The sequence below is a fragment of the Phycodurus eques genome, chromosome 14 (assembly GCF_024500275.1).
Source record: "Phycodurus eques isolate BA_2022a chromosome 14, UOR_Pequ_1.1, whole genome shotgun sequence".
Lineage (NCBI taxonomy): Eukaryota > Metazoa > Chordata > Actinopteri > Syngnathiformes > Syngnathidae > Phycodurus > Phycodurus eques.
In genome coordinates, this window is record NC_084538.1 from 19,294,595 (window position 1) to 19,316,211 (window position 21,617).

The 21,617-nt window shown below is 41.9% G+C and overlaps 1 protein-coding gene across 1 annotated transcript in view; it reads left to right on the plus strand.

Moving 5' to 3' along the window:
- Positions 1-21,617, plus strand: part of alk (ALK receptor tyrosine kinase) — a 362,245-nt gene that overhangs the window by 330,135 nt on the left and 10,493 nt on the right. Inside the window, exons 20-27 of the mRNA XM_061697428.1 lie at positions 1,766-1,952; positions 4,405-4,495; positions 4,683-4,747; positions 4,840-4,969; positions 5,766-5,863; positions 8,189-8,281; positions 15,099-15,200; positions 15,494-15,628. Coding sequence (XP_061553412.1) covers positions 1,766-1,952; positions 4,405-4,495; positions 4,683-4,747; positions 4,840-4,969; positions 5,766-5,863; positions 8,189-8,281; positions 15,099-15,200; positions 15,494-15,628 — 901 coding nt within the window. The remainder of the gene's footprint in view (positions 1-1,765; positions 1,953-4,404; positions 4,496-4,682; positions 4,748-4,839; positions 4,970-5,765; positions 5,864-8,188; positions 8,282-15,098; positions 15,201-15,493; positions 15,629-21,617) is intronic.

The window sequence follows — 21,617 nt, forward strand, 5'->3', positions numbered from 1 at the left end:
AAACCTTTTAGGGAGGGTGTCAATTACTCGTGGATTTTTGCTATTTGTGGCAGGGATTGGTCAATGTACGTAACATGCATGGATTTTAAATGTGGGAGAAAACCCACACATAACAAGCAAACTCTAAATAGGAGGGCCTGAAGCAAGATTTGAACCTACCACATCTTGACTGCGAGGCAGACGTAGCCACCACTAGGGCCCGTATTCGTTTTACAAATCTGGTAAACGCAGCAACATAAATCAATAGAATTATCGTCGTGTCTCATGTTTACCTATTGTAATGCAGTATTTAGAACAAAAGTCTTGATTAGGGAGGATACAATTCAATATACTTTTAAGCAAACCAACTGGTGAGCCCCTGACAAAATGGGCTGACGGCCGTGTGTGTGTCGTATTTTGTCCTGCACGTTGGCAATAGTCAGCCTTTATCCGCAGGTTTTATGGACGATTGATCGTGTCGAATCAGCGAGAGAAATCAATCACTCACTTATTGTGTGGGCAGCTTCAGCAAATAGGTGCACAAGAAGAGAAACAAAGGTGACGGTTTTACGCAGGATGGCACTCAATTCTTCTAATTTCCGGTCACACATATACAACCCCAATTCCAATGAAGTTGGGACGTTGTATTAAACATAAATAAAAACAGAATCCAATCATTTGCAAATCATGTTCAACCTATATTTAATTAAATACTTTACAAAGACAAGATATTTAATGTTCAAACTGAAAAACAAAAAATCATTAACTTAGAATTTTATGGCTGCAACATGTCGAAAAGAGAGTGACCTTTCTTATCCTCATAGTAAAGCAAAAATTATATGAAGTTATACAGTAACTAACAGAATAATATCCATACATGTAGTAAGTACGTTCAAGTCATGAAGCTGAGAGTCATAGGAGTTACTGACAATAAAGAAAGTATTCGAACAGCAGCAGCTAGGCTATATGTACGAGACGTTCCTCGCTACAAGACTGCAAGTACTCTAGTTTCTGCTTTCATATTCACAGGAGACATGTTTCTGCCGCCCACACGCACAAAGTTCTGCAGCATTTGGCCCGGTCCCTCTCGGACACCACTTAATATATTGTTGTCAGAACAAGAAGGCCTTACAGCCAGTGCACACATCCAATTTCCTCGCAGGTCTCGAACCATTATCGGCAGACATGCACTCATCAAGCCATCATCTCCTCCACATGCGCACCCACGCTCCCTCTCAGAGGTAGCGTGGAGAGCTTACACACACACACACACACACACACACACACACTCCCACCTATGCTCACTGGCAAGGCAGGGGGTGAGGACTCTGTGCGCCAATGAAATGTGTTAATGATGGATGGCAACTTAGCTGGAGGCCGTCAACTCTTCTACAGTAGACAGCACTCGGTAAATAGCTCCTTTAAACGCATACAGATTTTAACAAAAAAACATACACACCAACTGTTCTCACTTGGTCTAATGTGTCCATAGCACAGGCCGTCTTCCTTTGAGCTGCTTTACATCCTAATGAGTTGTTTTGATTTGTAAGTTTATCTAGCCTTTAGTGATTTTGTGTCGGTTCTGAAGTGATATTTACATAATGACTATATTTGAAAGACAAATATGTCTTAAAGAGCCTCAATGCATATTTCTGTTGAGTCTGTCAGAGAATTCTAAAAGTTTCACTTCATGTCCAAGCACTAAACGTCAAGATGGATGTAAAGTTTGTTGTTCTTGCTGAAAGAATTGCTATTTAAGAAGAATGTACTGTATATTCCTCTCCAGTGTACAGGCGTAAACACACAGAGCTGCAGTCAATTCAGCTTGAGCTACAGAGTCCAGACTGCAAGCTCAGTAAACTGCGGGCATCTACCATCATGACCGACTATAATCCAAACTACTGCTTTGCTGGTAAAACGGCGTCAGTCAACGACCTGAAGGAAGTGCCGCGACGCAACATCTCCCTCACCAGGTGAAAAATAACGACATACAGTGCCATGAAAAAGTATTGACTCCCTTCTCAAATTCTTTTTTTCAAATGTTTGCATAGTTTACCCACTTTAATGTTTAAGATCATCAAACAAATGTAAATCCATCCGTCCATCCATTTTCTGAGCCGGTTCTCCTCACTAGGGTCGTGGGCATGCTGGAGCCTATCCCAGCTATCATCGGGCAGGAGGCAGGGTAGACCCTGAACTGGTTGCCAGCCAATCACAGGGCACATACAAACAAACAACCATTTGCACTCACATTCACACCTTTGGGCAATTTAGAGTCGTCAATTAACCTACCATGCATGTTTTTGGGATGTAAGAGGAAATCGGAGTAAGGTGGTCGGTGGCTGTCGTGGCGGCAATCCCCGAACCCATTGGTGGACACCAACGGGATGCTGTCAAGCTGAAGAAGGAAAAAAAAAATTCAAAGTTACCTGCCCTAACACACACACACACACACACAACTGTATTAATTGTGGCTAATCCCAAATTTTGGTAATGTTCACTGATCACACTCAAGCCTGATTACCTCCAGTCCTGTTCAATTAAGAAATCACTTAAACAGAATCTGTCCCGACAAAATTAAGTTGGACAAAAGATCTGAAAATGCAGCAAAAAAAATCTGAAAAAGATACAATAAAATGACACAATCCAAAGAAATTCCAGGACAGTCGAGAAATAAAGTAATTTACAGGTATTAGTCTGGAAAGGGTTACAAAGGCCATTTCTAAAGCTTTAGTAAAGCTGCTTCTACAACCCTTCTTGAAAAACCATTCACACTCAGATTCACACCAATTCCATTGTCAATGGGACCAAAATAAGCAAACTATAATGTTGCCCACTTTATGGCACCTCTGTGTTGGGGTACTAAGAGCAATCTATATGAATGAATTGTGTCTAATTAATCATTAATTGACATGAATACATCAATCCAATGCTCATCCTTTTTGCTGTGAGGGAACAGTGCTAGCCACTGGGCCACCACTGTGCCTAATTAGGGTGAATATTATACATTCAGTATATCATTTAGTTAAGCTCAGGTCGCCATCTTAAAGCCTTGTTGTTATTTACACTGCAGGGTGTGTAGGCGGGATGGCAATAGCTGTGTCAGTTTGAAAAAAAAGTGGAACATCAGCTCAACACAACACATTTTTAGAGAACTGTATAAAACAGCAGTCGCTGAAACAAAGTACTGTACATAAATAAAATCACAAGCATAATAATAATAGGCGGCACGGTGGGCGACTGGTTAGAGCGTCAGCCTCATAGTTCTGAGGACCCGGATTCTATCCCCGGCCCCGCCTGTGTGGAGTTTGCATGTTCTCCCCGTGCCCGTGTGGGTTTTCTCCGGGCACTCCGGTTTCCTCCCACATCCCAAAAACATGCATTAATTGGAGACTCTAAATTGCCCGTTGGCATGACTGTGAGTGCGAATGGTTGTTTGTTCCTATGTGCCCTGCGATTGGCTGGCAACCAGTTCAGGGTGTACCCCGCCTCCTGCCCGATGACAGCTGGGATAGGCTCCAGCACGCCCGCGACCCTATTGAGGGGAAGCGGCTCAGAAAATGGATGGATGGAATAAATAAAATTAAATTAAATATTCATTTTTAATACAAATATTTTCCAAATCAAAACCAGTCTGTGATATAAAGATCATACAGTGCCTGTTGTGTGTCACAGAGGTGTGTGCTGTACACAGTATGTACATGACATTTTGTGTAGTAATCTGTCATTGTGTACTTAAATTGGTGAGTGTTTCTGTTATAGTGTTTAGTAGTGTGTACTTACGCATCTTACTTACTATCATACTATTCCCACGAGACAATGTGAAAATCCCTCATTAATTAAACAGAGAAATAATATTAACTGACTCATAGAGTGCAGTATGCGGACAGTACACAAGAAACAGAGCTTTGAATCCTCTTTCTGTCACAACGCATTATATTTTGAAATAGCACTTGTTTTCTTCTCATCTTCAATTCATCAACTATTACACAGACAATGGTCTGGTTGCCAATTCTCTGTTGAGCAATCAAGGAACAGCAGTGTTTATAGCGCCACCCTCCACAAGTATACCAAAAGGCATTACTGCAACCGGGATCCCGATGAAAGTGCATGCAAAGATTATGGTTTAATTGGATCCTCATTAGTTGCCATTTTGGCCAAATTATTATTATGGACCCATAATGACTTGGGCCGAATAACGTGGGGAAAGCAATATGCACCGTGCCAAATGGCACTACTTGGTGGAAACAACGCTTTTGTGTTACTTCTAGTTGGCATGAAAGCTTTTGTTCGTCAAGATTTGGAGAAATCTGCTTTTTGGCCCTTTGCTGTACACGTCTTCCATCTGTAGACACTTAAGAATAATGCCCAAAAGAATGTATGTGGATATCACTGTACAAATACTCGATGCACATTTCTCTCCAGGGGCCTTGGTCATGGTGCTTTTGGTGAAGTATATGAGGGCCTGGCAGTGGGCATCCCAGGTGAAGCGAGTCCACTTCATGTGGCAGTAAAGGTGATGTCTTGCCTCTCCAAAATTGTTTCCTTTTTGAAAAAAAGTTTTTCTAAAGGCTTTAACACTTGTGTACTTGCTCAAGATAGATTATGGAATTGTACCTTCTATTTTGTATTTTCTGGATATGCACTCCATTAAAACAGAAGTCCTTTTCAATGAGCTCGTATGTTTTTGTATGAAAAACTAGACTCTCCCTGAGGTTTGCTCAGAACAAGATGAACTGGACTTCCTTATGGAGGCTCTAATCATCAGGTACCAGCTATTTAGTCCACTTTCCAAAAATATTTGCTGATACAAAGTCAACATATTTAATGCTTTTCTTCCCTATGTTTTTGTTTCTGTAGTAAGTTCAGCCACCAGAACATTGTGCGCTGTGTAGGGGTCAGTCTGCAGGCAATGCCCAGGTTTATACTCCTGGAGCTGATGACTGGAGGAGACCTCAAGACCTTCCTCAGGGAGATGAGACCACGACTGGTGAGACATTTATTAGCTCATCATATTTCACGATGCAAATATATACACAATACGGACACAAGTATTGGGACACTTGTTTTTGCAAATGGGGGAACTGCCTGAAGAAAAACAGTCAGTCAGAGATCACAGAAGGTGAGAGGTGAGTATTTCTTGCTATACTCAATCACAGGGCACATACACAGACACAGACAAACAACATTCACACTCATATTCACACCTGTAGTAAATGTAGTCTTCACTTAATCTACCATGTGTGTGGCAATGGAGTACCTGAAGAAATCCCACACAAATGTAGGATTAAATGCAAACTTTAAGCAGAAAGGACCAAATCCAGAACCTCTGATTGTGACACGCTAGTAAATGTGCCATCAAACACACACTATGCTAAATTGTATCCAATTTTCAAAAACATTTTATTTGCAGTCACACAGATAAATTCTAATCAATATATAAATGGATTGAAGGCAGCGCGGTGCATGACTGGTTAGCACATCTGGCTCACAGTTCTGAGGCCTCGCCTGTGTGGCGTTTGCATGTTCTCACCATGGCTGCGTGGGTTTTCTCCAGGTAATCCGGTTTCCTCTCACATCCCAAAAACAAGCATGGTATGTTAATTGAAGACTCTAAATTGCCCGTAGGTGTGAACGTGAGTGCGAATGGTTGTTTGTGTGCCGTGCGATTGGCTGGCGACCAGTTCAGGGTGTGCCCCGCCTCTCACCCGTGACCCTAGTGAGGATAAGCGGCACGCAAAATAAATGAATGAATGTCTAAATGGACTGGTCTGGCTCTCCACCAGGAGCAACCGTCCAGCCTGACCATGGTTGACCTTCTCAACGTAGCGAGAGACATCGCCAAAGGCTGCCAGTATTTGGAGGAGAATCAATTTATTCACAGGTATCTAAAGCCACACATTTTATATATGCAAATGCAAGAACATTTGGCAGAGATAAATACAGCATACGGATGAGTTACAGTATTTGTATTCTTAAGAGATCCGGCAGATGGGAAAAGAAAACAGAAATACGTGTATGCATATATTGTGAATATGGAATGCAAATGTTGAAGCAATCTACACAGATTGCATAAACAAGAATAGTTCTATTTATTATGACTACAGCTGCTCAAGTGGAACATAAGGACGCATTTTGCCTCTGAAATTATATTTGAGAGGACAAATATGGAGTTTACCATCACAACAGCCAGGTGGGGGCCTCTTTTTATGGCTTGTACAGTGTACAAGGCAGTGAAGGCACATAGAGTATATCCCTTTTACTGTATATTTTGAAGCATTCTGTTCGGAGAACAAGAGAATATAACCTGGTGTTTTTTTTTTTTTTTTTTTTAAAACACCTTCCTTTTAAACCCCCAAACCACTGTTATGGACACTCACAAGGTAGGTCAAGTATAACTCAATATAGGGAAAGGTCAGATTTCCTCCCACAATCACATCACATCAAGACAATTGAAGTGTATCCCCCTTTCAGGTCAGGTATTAGCCATTGACAAACGAGGCCTATTAAACCATGTTTGCACCAACGTGGAGCAGTAACGCCCCATCAATCCAACTAATGGCTGCATCTTCGACTGAGCTCACTGACCTTCTATACCTATATGTGCCATATCTGCATGTATTGAAATGGGCGCTAACGCTGTCCTTGTGGCGAATTACAACTTTCATGAAGGTGTGTTGATTTGAGGGCAAATGCATAAGGTCAGATGGATGAATATCTACAAAGTGGTTTAATCACATGCCTTCTTTGAATAGGCTTGAAGCTCACAATAGGAATTGTAATTACATAAGTACAGCTCTGACTGCAGTAAGGTGCCGTTCAGCGCAATCAAAGTCCAACAACAATACTTTAATACGAGTAATAACAAAGACTGTTCTCTATATTGCTGCTGGCAAACGGGCCCTTGAAGCTCTAATTCACTGTGAGTAAAGTCTACAGTGTGAGAGGCCTGTTAACAATGCTAACAATGTTTTAATAAGTGGCTGTATTCCCATTACTGTGCTGCATGCACAACGACTCTGTGCCCTTCCCCGAAGGCCTCTACTTGCTCCCTGTAACAGCTCTTGCAGCATTCCAAGGCTTGTCCTTGCCTACGAGCAGAACCAAATCATTAGTATGACTTCCAAGCCATTAAACAAGGACTACGGCACTTGTATTTGTCTCACGAAGACCTAAGGAAAGCTACAAAATATGCCCCCTTCTAAATAGATACAGTACACTGCCTGTTATTGAATAGGATTGTTGTTATGCCCCAAACATAGGTAGTCGTGTGTAGCTACTGTAAATTGTTTGGTAAATACATACTCATTAAAATTCTTTAGCTGGAAATTGCATGCCCGCTCACTCGAGCAAATGCCTCTTAGAGATAATATAAGAAGCAAGCAGATCCCGGGATGTGTTGATTTTAGGCCATACTAAATTATTCAATACAAATCATTTTCAATCTCTCCTGGTAGAATGAGGGGCTGCAATTTCGCAGACCATGTGGTAAAATAGACCTGTGTTTAAATCAGTCTGCGCTATTACGACATCCCCATTGTGTCAGTTCACATCTGCATTAATCAGAGGAAGGCTGTCTGAAGTTCACACATGCTGCTTGCTTACCACTGGGGTCATCTTGCTTCAAGTTGTGTGTTTCGCAGCTCTTCTCCAGTCTCATGATTCGGTTCGAGCAGTGTGTCACATGCTGTAACTTTGATGGTCAATTCTGGCAGTTTATTAGTGCTGGTACCTATTTGTCTCGCCTGACGGAAGAGATCTATGCACTATGCTCATGAAGTCTCTTCTGAAGAAAGTTGCTCCTCTCGGGACTCAGTACAGTGTTTTCCTTCCCCTCCAAACAAGAGTACAGAATAGTGTGTGCACTGAAATATTCTTTTTCAAAAATAACAAACCCAGTTCTGTGAAAATAAGGCTTTTATGTATTTTCTCATCTTAGTCTCTCCGCTTGTATATGCTGCAGTTCAATCTTTTCTCAGGATGTGTGTTGAATCATAAAAAGCACTGCAGGAAGCTATGAGTTTTACCAGCAATGCTGACGGCGACTTGCTAGTTACACTAAACTTCTGATCCAACGTGTGCAAGTCATACATGTATGACTTGCACACAACTCTGATAAACATCTTTAAAAGATGAAACATGAACTAAGTTTTATAAGAAAGTATGTATATTTTGACACTTGATTCTGTGTGTATTTTCCATCATTTAGGGACATTGCGGCTCGTAATTGTCTGCTGACGTGCAAAGGACCAGGTCGCGTGGCCAAGATTGGAGATTTTGGGATGGCTCGGGATATTTACAGGTAAGAATTAAACACAAATAAATTATATTAGAAGATTAAGGTGACATTTTTTTTGTGGCAATGTCACTGTAGCGCTATACTTGGATAGACCAAGAATATCCCTTTTTGTTTTACTCTCACCAGACATCCATCCACCCATTTTCCATACCGATTTATCCTCACAAGGGTCACGGGCGTGCTGGAGCCTATCCTAGCTCTCTTCGGGCGAGAGGAGGGGTACACCCTGAACCGGTCGCCAGCAGGGCACATAGAAACAAACAACCATTCGCGGACATTAAATTAATCAGTGTACTGTATATAAAGGCCTTTGAGGGTTTGATCAAATTGACAGGTGTATCATTTATATCCTTTTGACAGTAATCGGCTAAAACAAGCTGTCATAATAAGCACTACATTGGTAGTCGATTTCTGTCCTCCATAGAGCTATTTATAGAACCACAAGGTAGCTTTTGATGCCTTTTCCAGGGTCGAAAGGCTGCAGGTATGTCCGCAAGGCCGTAATCACTTCTCATTAGATGGCATAGATGCACCTTGTGACCAGTAGGTGTAGATTTTCTCCCTGTGTCCATAAACTATTGCAATGTCCCTGAGGCTCATTAAGATCTGTAAATGTTAAAGCGCAACTCAGAGGGGCTTCTAACGCCTTCTAATCACAGCGACCATCCACTCGCCACCTTGCATCTCAAACATTTGAATACGGCCAGCGCAGTTCCACATGATGCCACGAGTACCCGAATTCAGCAGGGAAATCATCCTAGCCTTTCATCTGAGAGAGGCTGGGGAAATGTGTCACAACGTGCAGCTATATCATGGCAACATTCTGTGAGAATTCATAGATGAGGACAGGGATGGGTCTAAAGTCACATGCGGTTAAGGCTGTTGCTCAATTCCTCCCAGGGTAGCACATCAGGGGCGCTTGATTTAATTGCTGATGTCAGTTTTGCAGGTGCATTGCTAAGAGTTTGCTTTTTTTATTGCAGCCTCTAGCAGTCGAGCTCAGACAGGGCTTATCTTTGCTTTTATCTGCAGAAGAATGAGACGGTACCTCGTGCTCAGTGCCGGTTTGCCCTCTGCAAGTTCTGTTTGCTGTTTCACGGTGTGGCCCTTATTTGTGTGACAAGGGACATGCAAGTCCTTTTAAGGCTGTCACAGTGAGGGTGGGGATGAAGCTTAATGTCAAGCTTTTTAGATTCTGAGAGGAGAGCCACAGGCGCACTCACACATGCTCGTATTCCTCACTCCAACGTTGAGCCTTGCACGCATGTGGGCAAACCCGTGATGTAATACGTCTGTGTAGATTCTCAGTCATCCAAGTAATGGTAATCCGCAAATGTTGAATCAAAGCAGCTGGACTGTTCTCGTTTGTTGAAGACGTTTCACCTTTAATCCAAAAGTGTTTTTTTCAGTTTTCAGTTTTAAATTTTAGGTCTGGCTTCCCTCTATTTATGCTTTGCTGGGTGTGTCCCATATTTTTTATGTTACTTTGCAGGTTACCTTCATGGAGAAGTAACAGACAGTGTACTTGCGTTCTTGGGCGAGGGAACCATTGCATTGTACTTCAAATGAAAGAAAAAAGACATTCCTCTTTCATCTGGATTTACTATGCACCAAAATTTAATGGGTTCCTGCTTGGACAAAGTTTTATTGAATGCAGTTCATCGTGTGTGTAGTTTTCTTCATTTGAGCTTAGCAAAAACTCACGCTTAAGTACTGTACTACATATCTCAGTTTTGAATCACACAGACAGTAGTAATACAAGCAGGGGTGAAACACGTGTTATAGATTTCCTGGGACCTGGGTAACATTCTCTTAACCTGCAGCTCAGCTGAGTCTGGTTTGGTGGCGCATAAGGGGGTTAATAGATGTCTAAAATAAAACTTAAGAACTTCCTACAAGATGATCCTCTGACGGGATTTTTTGATCATCTCAGAATGACTATTTGTGAAGCCCCATTATGAACCAAAACAAAGGTTTTGAACAAACATAACCTCTAAAATAGTTCAGTTGTCAAGATTTCTTAAATGTAACTGTTTGACTTCACTGTTGTCAAGATGCCAAACAGAAAAGGGGAAATTCAAATTTAATTTACACAGTATAACGTTCTCTTTTTATTTACTTGCTCTAATTGTGAAATGCAGGCCTACTTTACATGACAGTTGTGCGCATATGTTTGATTGCCATTGCCGAATTTCTAAGATGTGTATTTATTATTCTCGAATATCATTATATCAGTGGCATTAAAAAAAGAAAATATCAACAATACTATCATTTGTCATGAGAGTTTTGGGGAAAATATATTAAATATAAAATGTGCTATTGTGGCAGGCCTAAACACATAATATATTGAGAGTAAGAGTAATGCATCACTAAAATATTCTACAAACATTATAAAAGAGAGTGACAACTCTAATAAAAATCTGCAATACAGCATGGCTGTGAAGCAAGAACTGCGATATAGCAGAGGATTACTGCATCTGTATTCAATGATGATAAATTGCAGGGACTCATTGCTCCAGGGCTGGGACTCCTTGACTCACATAGTCTCAAGTGTAAAATGATCTATGTAATAATACATTTGATTTCAAGCACCTTTCAAGAAATCCAAGGACAATGAACAATAAAACAATAAATACATAAAACAATCACATAGAGAGAAAAAAATAATAACAATGTAAAATTGCATGAAGATACATACATACAAACATACATACACACAATAAATAACATACCGGTACATATAATATACGTGGCAGTCGAAATACACGTTCGGGAAAGGGAGTAGGCCATCTTGACTAGGTGGGTTTTGAGCCTGGATTTGAAGAGAGGTGTGATGTCACAGCGCCGGAAAGAGACGAAGACCGGAAGACGCTAGATGCAAAAAGCAGGAGGCGCATTCTGAATCGTATTTATCAATTTAACTGCTATATAATCACTTCGAAATGGCAGATGTGATTAGTAAAGGGGTTCTAGAGTTATCAAGAAAATGTTTAAAATCTTTGTCCTCTGGCCTTTAAGGTCTCAAGGCGCCACTGTACTTTTTTCATCCCGTGAGGAAAATTTGATAACTTGACATCCTTAAATCAAAATAGACAAGGGAGCTGTTGTTAATACTGACCATATTGAATTTAAGGTTATAATTTGCCTGACAGCCTCAAATTATGAACACCGTGTCTTTCTATTCAATCAGATAGAATTATTTCCCATTTTAGTTGCTATCATGTGTTCTCGGGCTACTTAAGTTTTTTGTTTTGGCGTGCAGTACTAGTTTCATGTTTGTCACGGTTCTTTTTAGGCAGTTTAATAACGTTGTCCCTGTAGTTTTAATGTGGTTGTTAAAATGTCAACCTCCCCATAATTCCGCTGCCATCTCCAGCAATTGTTTCTGTTTATTTTGCCCTAAAAGCTTTGAAACAGATTATGTCCAGGTACGCTTTGGGTGGAAGTGTACTTGCATGCACAAAATAAATACAAACAAGCAAGTGTCATCCAAGCCTGTCAATGCTTTTAGATAAAAGCAAGTGAGGACTACATACTGTATGACATGGAATTCAAGCCAGTACGCTTTTCTGACATCATAAAGAATCCCATCAATGTCACCAAGAATAAACTCTATAATCAATCTCTGCATTGGAGTTAAATGGCACTGACAAAATGAGCAATCGTCTCCTCAGACATGTCAAAGAATGAGGGCCGCTGTCATGTGCATCACAGAGAATTTCATATTTATGCAGTCTCATTGCAGAGGATTGTCTCTGTCTTTTAACATATTCAATTTGTCTAAAGCTGCTGTGTTGGCAATCCTGGAGTGTCAAAGCTCTGCGGTTGCAAAAGAGGCGCAAATGCTTGCCGCCCTCCCATGCGAATACAGTTCAGTGCTCACCTACTTCCACTAAGACCAAATCGGAAAGCTGGCACAATTTTACTTTCGAGCAATGTGAAAATGGCCAATACAACATAAACTGTGATTGGGTTTGCTCAAGATGAGTGGTTCCGACTGAGTTTGTGAAAAGGCTGTGATTTTGAAAGAGGTTGTGGGTGCATGGGGGTTTTTCATGGTAACAAATTACTTTGAAGACATAAAATATCTTTTGAGCAGCCATCATCATCATAGTTCCCTCAGAAGGGTCTTATGACTATGTAAACCATACAAATATAGTTACTTCACCATATTATTACAAATACACAATTGCCCTGGTAATGGATTGTTACATACTGTATATTGTTAGGAACGAATTGAATCTGAAATCAGAAGTCATGGCATACAAATGTTAGGTATACAACTATTAATCACTTTATATTAAAGGGTTTGGCAGAGCAAAAAATGCTTGTAATATCTGTTAAAGGGCAAATTGTATAAAAATAACAAACCTATTAAGCAAGAGACACACTAGACACACTAATTGCTTTAGTGGGCCACATAAAGTGATGTGATGGGCCGGATGTGGCCTTGGGTTTGATACCTGTGCTCCAGTGCTATGTGGGAAAAAAAAACGGTAATAAAAAAATAAATCCAGGACAGCACTTTTGTTAAGTGTAGTCGTTTTAAGTATATTTCCATCTTAATCATTTCGATTTTTTTTCCCCAACATTTATTTTTATACAATACATTTGGGATTTAATTGAATGCAATTCATTGAAATGAATCACTATCTACAGGTGCTTTTATTTTCTCTATTAAGCACAGTGTTAACGTTCCATCCATCCATCCATCCATTTTCTGAACCGCTTCTCCTCACTGGGGTCGCGGGCGCGCTGGAGCCTATCCCAGCTGTCATCGGGCAGGAGGCGGGGTACACCCTGAACTGGTTGCCAGCCAATCGCAGGGCACATACAAACAGACAACCATTCGCACTCACAGTCACGCCTACGGGCAATTTAGAGTCTCCAATTAATGCATGCATGTTTTTGGGATGTGGGAGGAAACCGGAGTGCCCGGAGAAAACCCACGCAGGCACGGGGAGAACATGCAAACTCCACACACCCGGGTCCTCAGAACTGTGAGGCTGACGCTCTAACCAGTCGTCCACCGTGCCGCTGTTAACGTTCCAAGCATGCATAATGTCTACAGTGGCTAACAAAAATGTGAAATATACTTATTAGGAATGAATCCTGTGCATCGTTTTTGTCGCTACTCAATTTTAATGTTGGTCATTTTGGTGCTACTTGGCGTTCAAAGTGTTTTTTGAAAAAGTATTGGCGTTGGTCCAAAGTTTCAGAAGCGCTGGCCTCCAAGAGTTCATTCCCAACACACTATTTCACAAACTTACAGGTAAGGCGTTCATGAACACACTGCTTAGTCAGCTCGCAAATGCCACTCATATCATTTTCACAATAGTCTGTTCCTTTTCTTTGTGTTATTTCTACAATCCTTAAAAAGGGTTCATAGGTAAGAGTAATTTTGCTTAACATTTTTAAATGTTCTGCATTAGCAGTATATGCTTTGACGTTGACAAAAAAAAAAAAACCTCATCGTTAGGATTTATTTTCAATACCCTTCCATGCATTGCCTTTGATGGGAACGTTGCCCCCACCAACAAGGCTTTCACGGTCACACGCACACACACAAAGTGTGTCTTGCCCTCAGTGGAATCCCTGCGAATGCTTCACTGAACCCCTGGGGTTCCATCGAACCCAGGTTAAGAACCGCTGCTTTCGACCAATGCGCTGCTGTTATGGGCAGGAGTGTCCCCGTTATTTATCGTGTTACATTGTTTTTGGACTGTAAAAAACTGCAGGGGACAAAAACAGCCCTCTGAAAAAGTGCAGGGAAATTTTGCCGATGTTGAAGAGTTTACTTTGACCTCTCTCTGTATCTCAAATCAACTTTACCCATTGGAATAAATGGAAAATGCCATTACCTTCCAGCCTAGATGTGCCCTGCCCACAAACATCCCAACATTTTATAATGTGTTTTAATTATAAAGAAAAGGAGAAAAAAAAGAAAGAGCACTCTTTATAGGCAGACTCACTACCTAATTTGATTTTCAGGTGGACGGCCAACACCTGGACTATAGTCTTGGCCCTATCATCGTCCGATACATCATAGTCCATTCCTATCACTGACTCGTTAAATAGCATCTGTAGCACCATTTCTGCTGTATACCTGCAGCCATGATACCTTGGATAAGAAAAGATAGGCTATAAGGAAGGCAATGATGTGAGTGACAAGCAAAACTATTCATCAATATGTAGCTACAGTATATGAATAAAAGCAGACACACACGCACAAATGTGCAGACACCTGTGCAATACACGTAGTAGCTTTAGCACGTTACTAGCTGCAAATTATTAAATGGGCATATTTAGATTCATATATAGCTACACATAATCTTTCGCACAATCAAGCTGTTTTTAGCTAACTGTAAACTTGCCAATGGTGTCGACACATGATGTAACATGCTCGTCCATACGGTTGTCAAGAATGATATGCAAACACGTGAAGGGTCAACATGAATTAGGCTTTGACCTCCAACATTGTTAACAATTACATCATTTCTCTACCAACGACAAAGCGGCATTAAAAATGGATGCGATCCAGCACGACGCAGAGAAGAAAACACTTTTGCTTCTTTCCCTTGAGAGATTGAGACTTCTTACAGGGTCCCTCCCACCAAGATATTTGTAATGTGACAATGACACACCCACTGACAGCACAGAATTAATTATGCATGTCAGGTTTCCTTTCTCCCTCAGTTTGGGGCTGTTGCTATGGCAACGGCAAAACAAATGAATTCTGGTTTTCATTGTATTATTATTCGGATATGTGTGTGTGTGTGTGTGTGTGTGTGTGTGTGTGTGTGTGTGTGTGTGTGTATAGAGCAAGTTATTACAGGAAAGGTGGTCGTGCCATGCTGCCAGTAAAGTGGATGCCACCCGAAGCCTTCATGGAGGGCATCTTCACTTCAAAAACAGACACTTGGTGAGCACCCCCATCCTCTATGCCTAATAAATAACTACAACCCACCCAAAACCCACCATCACTTTGACATCATATGTCAAAGTGATGGTGTTTGTTTTACATTTACATGTGTGCTGTTGTTCTCTATGATTCCTATCTGTCCTTCAGCCTGACCAACTCAGGTGTTTGTTCTTTTTGTATTTCTTTATCTTAGCTCTTTCAAATCTCCTCGTATCCTTTACAGCCTTAGCTTTGATGGTGATTGTGATATATGACTTGATTGTCCTTCTCACCATCCTTTGTTTTTCTCCAAGGTCATTTGGGGTTCTGCTGTGGGAGATCTTCTCATTGGGCTACATGCCTTATCCAAGTCGCAGTAACCAAGAAGTGCTGGACTTTGTAACCAACGGCGGAAGAATGGACCCACCCAAAAACTGCCCTGGGCCTGTGTATGTAAATATGAACATGCATGCAGTGTTTGTTGCATTGTAACACAAAGTATAATGAACAACTCGATTTTAAGATGCCCAGCAAAGCACAAAAAAAGTGCTTTGAATACCCAGGATGAGTCAAATTATTTGGGCTTTGCAAATAAAATGGGTCTGATTTACTCAAGGTTTGCACGTGCAAAAACAGGCGCGAACTTGATTGCTTCCACAAACAGATGTGGAATCTAGTGCACCAAACATTTCTTCTGCCAAAACAGGCAAAATTGTGTTCATTTGGCATGCTCTGGAAGTAGATGCAAATTACTTTTACAGAGTTTAATTTTTAAACTTGAGATGAATTGCTATGAGTGATTTTGTGTCTTTAAATACTGTGTATGAAAGGCAGGTGCAAAACGGCACAGCTTTGCATAACGATGCATGGAGTTACATTGGTGAGAAGAAGGTTCAAGGCATAATGAGAGGAGACTGGGAGAATAGATCTTTTCCACTTGTGGAATTTTTGAAATGCCTGAAGCACAAATTAAGACTAGAACTATCGTCTCTTCAGAGATGCAATTTTGGAGCTTCCGAAGGATCTCAGGGCTGACCCGGAGCCGATCATATGAAGGAGTCATGCCAAATCACATATGACAAAACTCTTTTCAACTCTGCATTTCCTTGCATCTGGGTCATTTAAACACATTGCGGGACTTTGTGCTGGCCTCTCCCAGAGCAATTCTTCAGGTGTGCTGTTCTTTTAAGTTTTAAACCAAATAAAAGTGTTATGCAGTCTGAACAAATATAGTGGACCCCCGCATTAAGCACCCGCAGATTCGCCTATCTGCCGATTTTTATTTTTCAATTTTGTTTCAATTTCTTTCAATTTTTACATTTTTAAAATTTTTCTTTTGTGTGTGGGGGAACAAACTCCTAAAATGTTTCTTAGTGGTTTGTCCTGCTCATTCAAGAATTTTGGGGGGTTTAAATAAAAAAAAATTTAAAAAAAAGAAAAAAAGAAAAACTCAGGGCAAGTTAAAATAAAACAAAACAAGGCTATTATGTGGTTGCTAACGTTCTCAAAATTATCACAGCGCTAGATTTATTTTCCATAACTCAGTACTATTTGTTTGCCTCTTGCACTAACAATTTCAATTCCCTCACTCGAAATATTTCCCGCGAGTGGTACTTTTTCTGCTTGTGGTACTCTCCCAAATTTTCAAAATCAGAATCATCATCTTTATTTGGCATTATTATTTGTCCAAAAAACACACAAGGAATTTGAGAACTAGTCACTGAGCAATAAAGGGTTGCTAGTTATTCGGTAATGCGGGTAAAAAACATTTTTTTTGACAATTGTGCAAAAAGATTGCGTTGTCTAGCACTTAGAGCAGTTTGAATGACTAATATAGCAATAGCCCAGTGCAATGATGATTGTGCAAATGGCGCTGAGACTTCAAGGAATGTATGCAGTTTAAAGTGATGTTGATTGTGCAAATGTTGCAGATACTCCTTCGTCGATTGTGCAAATGGTGCAGATGCTACTCTGCCATGAGTGGCCAGTATTGGTCAACAACAGATATGCAAATAGTGCAGCGTGGCAAGACTACTACAGTGAGTGCACGAGTAATATATAATTGGCAAAACAGAAATGTGACAACAAACTCAAGACAAAAAAGTTGGCAGCATGTTGCAATGGAATTGTAAGTTAGCTGTTTAAGAAGTTGATTGCAAGAGGGAAGAAGCTTTTGGAATGTCTGCTAATTCTAGTTTGCATTGATCGGTCGCGCCTACCCGAGGGGAGGAGCTGGAAGAGCCGGTGACCGGGATGTGGAGGGTCCGAGAGGATTTTGCAAATGCGAATCCCTCTTTTAAATAAGGTGGGCTCCACCATTTAAACCTGTTGCCAACAGCGCACACAATCTGTTAAAGTGAGGGGACACGCAATTTAATGCCCGCTATTTGGCTTTTAGTATATCGGGCCCAATTTCTTTTGTCCTTTTAGGGCCACCGTATGTTGCCTTGTACCCAGCAATACGTAAATTTGCCAAAATAAGTCTGTAAGTAATACAGCAGGCACATGATGTATTTTGCAATGTAAAACGTCACTGAGAGGGAAGAAAAGGATCTGACCTTGGAGAGCCACGAGTTGCAACTGACTCCAAAAAGGGGAAGAGAGAAAGACTACTACTACTCAGCTTTGGAAATTGAATAGGAACTTGCTTTAACTGTGTGAGAGCTTTGTTGCAGTGAAATTAATTTATACAACGCCCGACGAGTCATGAAATTGGCTCTGATTTAAGAGTTGGCTATTCTAAAGCATATTGGGAACACTCTTAATTTGCATCATAGGCATTTGTAGTCCATTTTTGGGGGTGCTGAAGCCCCTAAAATTTGAGAGACTCAAAAAAGGTTTTGTTTAAACTGTATATCATTTTTAAACAAGCCTGAAAAGTGTAAAACCACAGTACCTGGTTGTAATGTAATATTCTGACAACAAAAATACGGCAATGTTGCAATCACTCACAAATTGCCATGAACTGCAACAAACGCTGCAAGAGTGTCTGAGCAAGATCCCAGTACTCATTAAAGGCCCACAAGACACGTCAACCCTTACTGCTGAATGGCAAAATCTTGCAAACACAATCTTTGCAGCACTCGCTGTCGCCACCAGGACTGGTTTGATGACAATTCAGTAGCAATCCATGCCCTCCTGCAGGACACGAATACAGCTCATGGCAGATACAGCCGCTGACCCGCACAAGCCATGCATGAACAGTGGGTGGGCTACATTCCACACTTGAATACAACAGAGCTGGGCAAATTCAAGGTTAATCTTATACGAACATCCAAGCATTCTATGACTCCATCAAGGCACTGCACGGTCCTTGCAAAAGCACATTCTGTCCAGTCTGGAATGCTGATGGGAGCTTACTCATCAACGATCTATCACATATCACAGCCTTTTTGAAGGACCTAATGTCTTCATCTGCTCAACATGGACGGCTGGTCACTTACCCCAGGAATGGAGGGATGCCAATATTGTGACAAGGTACAAGAACAGAGGTGATCAAGCCGAGTGCTGAAACAGCAGAGGCATATAATTTTTGTCAGTAGCTCGTAAGGTCCTGGCTCAAGTGTTGCTTGCCCGCTTGATGTCACACATGTTCAGTCCAAAACGCGGACTGGCCATTGGGCACACTGGGTGGCACATGCCCGGTGAGCAGGCAGTCCTTGGGGTTGATCATGGCGCTGCTGTTGTTTTTTTTTTTCTCCCCTTTTTTCCAAGAGAGACTGGCCCACACTTTTGGTCCATATTTAATTTAGACAGTGGATTGAACTAATCAGAATATACAGGAGTAGGAAATCGGCCCAACCTTTTCAAGAATTGTAAGGGGCAGCCCATTGGTCCATTTTTAATATAGACAGTGAATTTAATCACTCAGGATAGAAGACAAAAGCGGATGTGCAAAAGGGCGCAGGTGGAGACAGGCTTCAGAAAAGAGACGTGGAATGTGGGATGAATTTTCAGAGACTGGAAGCTTCAATTGGACGGAAGTGGGATTGATGGGGAAGGGACCAATGAAACACAGAGTGAGTTTCTGGGACTGAAGCGGGAGGTCATGAGAAAAAAGCCAGACAGATTGGACCACCTTGTATTCAGGCGTCGGGGAGCGATGACGGTCCGCGAGCTGTTTATTGCGTGCGGTGGACCGGGTCAACGCCGCTCGGACGTCTTTCCACACTGCCTGGATTCTCCGGAGATGATCCTTGACGGCGGGGACTGCCACTGCCTGCTCCTGTTCTTTGAATAATGGGGGTTGGTAACCATAGCAAGCCATGAATGGGGACATATCGGTAGCGGAACTGGTGAGATAGTTGTGGGCATACTCAATCGAGTGGAGGAATGAGCTCCAGGAGGAGGGGTTGCGTACGGCAAGACAACTGAGGGCAGATTCAAGGGATTGGTTTGCCCGCTCCGTCTGGCCGTTGGTCTGCGGATGATATCCTGATGACGAGCTGGCTGCCGCGCCCACCGCTTTACAGAATTCCTTCCAGACCAGGGATGAGAACTGAGGACCTCTTTCAGAGACAATATCGATGGGAATACCGTGGAGTCTAAAGACATGCTGGACAAAAGGAGGTTAGCAGCATCAAAGGCGGATGGTAGTTTGGGGAGGGGTACGTAATGGACGGATTACCTTCAGAGGGAGGTAGACTGGTAACAAAGTCCAGAGCAATATGGGACCAAGGGCGGCTAGGGATGGTAATGGATGCAGCAGCCCAGCTGGGGGCAGGTGTGACGACTTCCCTCGGGCAGAGACGGAGCAGGCTTGGACGAACTCCCAGTTGTCTTGAACAAGGCTGGGCCACCAGAAATGCTGCTGGATGAACTGAATGGTGCGGGTGATGCCAGGATGACAGGTTAGTTTGGAGTTGTGAGCCCACTGAAGAACGTCAGAGCGTGTGGAATCGGGTACGAACAGGTGGTTTGGAGGCCCGGTCTTGGGATCCGGGTGAGTCTTTTGGGCCTCCTGAACCACCTGTTCGATCTACCAAGTGGCTGCTCCAACGAAGCACGAGGAAGGAAGGATGGGTTCTGGTTCGTCAGGGCTGGAGGGTGCGAGTAAAGTCGAGACAGGGCATCTGGTTTGCTGTTTTTGGAGCCGTGGTGGAAGGAGAGACTGCAATTAAACCTGCTCAAGAAGAGAGCCCAGCGAGCTTATCGAGGGTTGAGGCGTTTGGCGGAACGGAGGTAAGAGAGATTCTTGTGGTCTGTCCAAATGATAAATGGTAGTTCAGTCCCCTCCAGCCAGTGTCTCCACTCTTCCAAGGCCCATACAATGGCCAGTAGCTCTCGGTTGCCAACGTCGTAATTCCTCTCGGCAGGGGACAAACGGCGGGGACAAAAGGCACGGGGTGAAGTTTCTGGATCGTGGGCTCCCGCTGCGAGAGGACAGCCCCTGCCCCTGTGTCCGAGGCGTCAACCTCGACCACGAACTGGAGGGAGGGGTCGGGGTGGCGAAGAATGGGCGCACTGGGGAACAGGGTCTTGAGTTTGCGGTATAGGTCTGCTATATGGGATCACTTTGCATTACGATCACAGCGATGAAAATGTTGACAAATGTGCATTAAACTATTGGTAAATACAGTACAAATTGTGTGTTGCTATATCTGAATATAATTTTCATACTACTGAATGTGTTTATTGGCATGTCATCATTAAACAAATTTGAATTCGAGACCACTGCATATGAAACATAATCTTTAATCTAATGACAACTGTCAGTTGTCCAGAGTCAGTGCTTCTAAATAAATGAACAAACCTGACAGAATGATTTAATGAAAGTGGACACAAGAAGAATGCAGATATTTATCACATTACCTTTTTTTGAAGGATGGTAACATTTTTATGTTTATGTATTTTTGCCATAATTCTGGATTTTTCCATTTTTCATTAGCCCATTAGGTACAGATCTAATTATATTTGACCAACCGAAAACAGTCTTGGCTTTTGCTTAATTGTGTCCTCTTAAGAACTGTAGTAGTTACAAGGCTGTCGTCACAAAGTACACAGCATAGTTTGTTCAGAAACAAAGTTGAGTTAAATTGAGTTTGAAATACAACTTTAAAACAATTCTGTGCAATAAACTCAATCAATCATAATCTCAGTTGTTCATTTAACTTTTATAGGGTGTCAATACGTTTTTTAAGTTGTTGTGATTTATGGGGGAAAACAATTGTGGGGAAAAAACATTTTATTACCACTCCAATATATGTTCCGACTGGAGCAAGATTGTATGACTTGACTTGTGACTTCCTTAAACCAAGTAATGACTTGCTTGATTTGTTTTCCCACAGTGACGTCGGACTTGCTTGAGACTTGAAGGTTATGCCTTGAGACTTGCTTGTGACTTGCACATATGTGACTTACTCACACCTCTGGGATTTCCCTATGGCGCAAACAGCATAAAGACATTTTTATATATGGAAAAACCGCTGTGATTGTTTT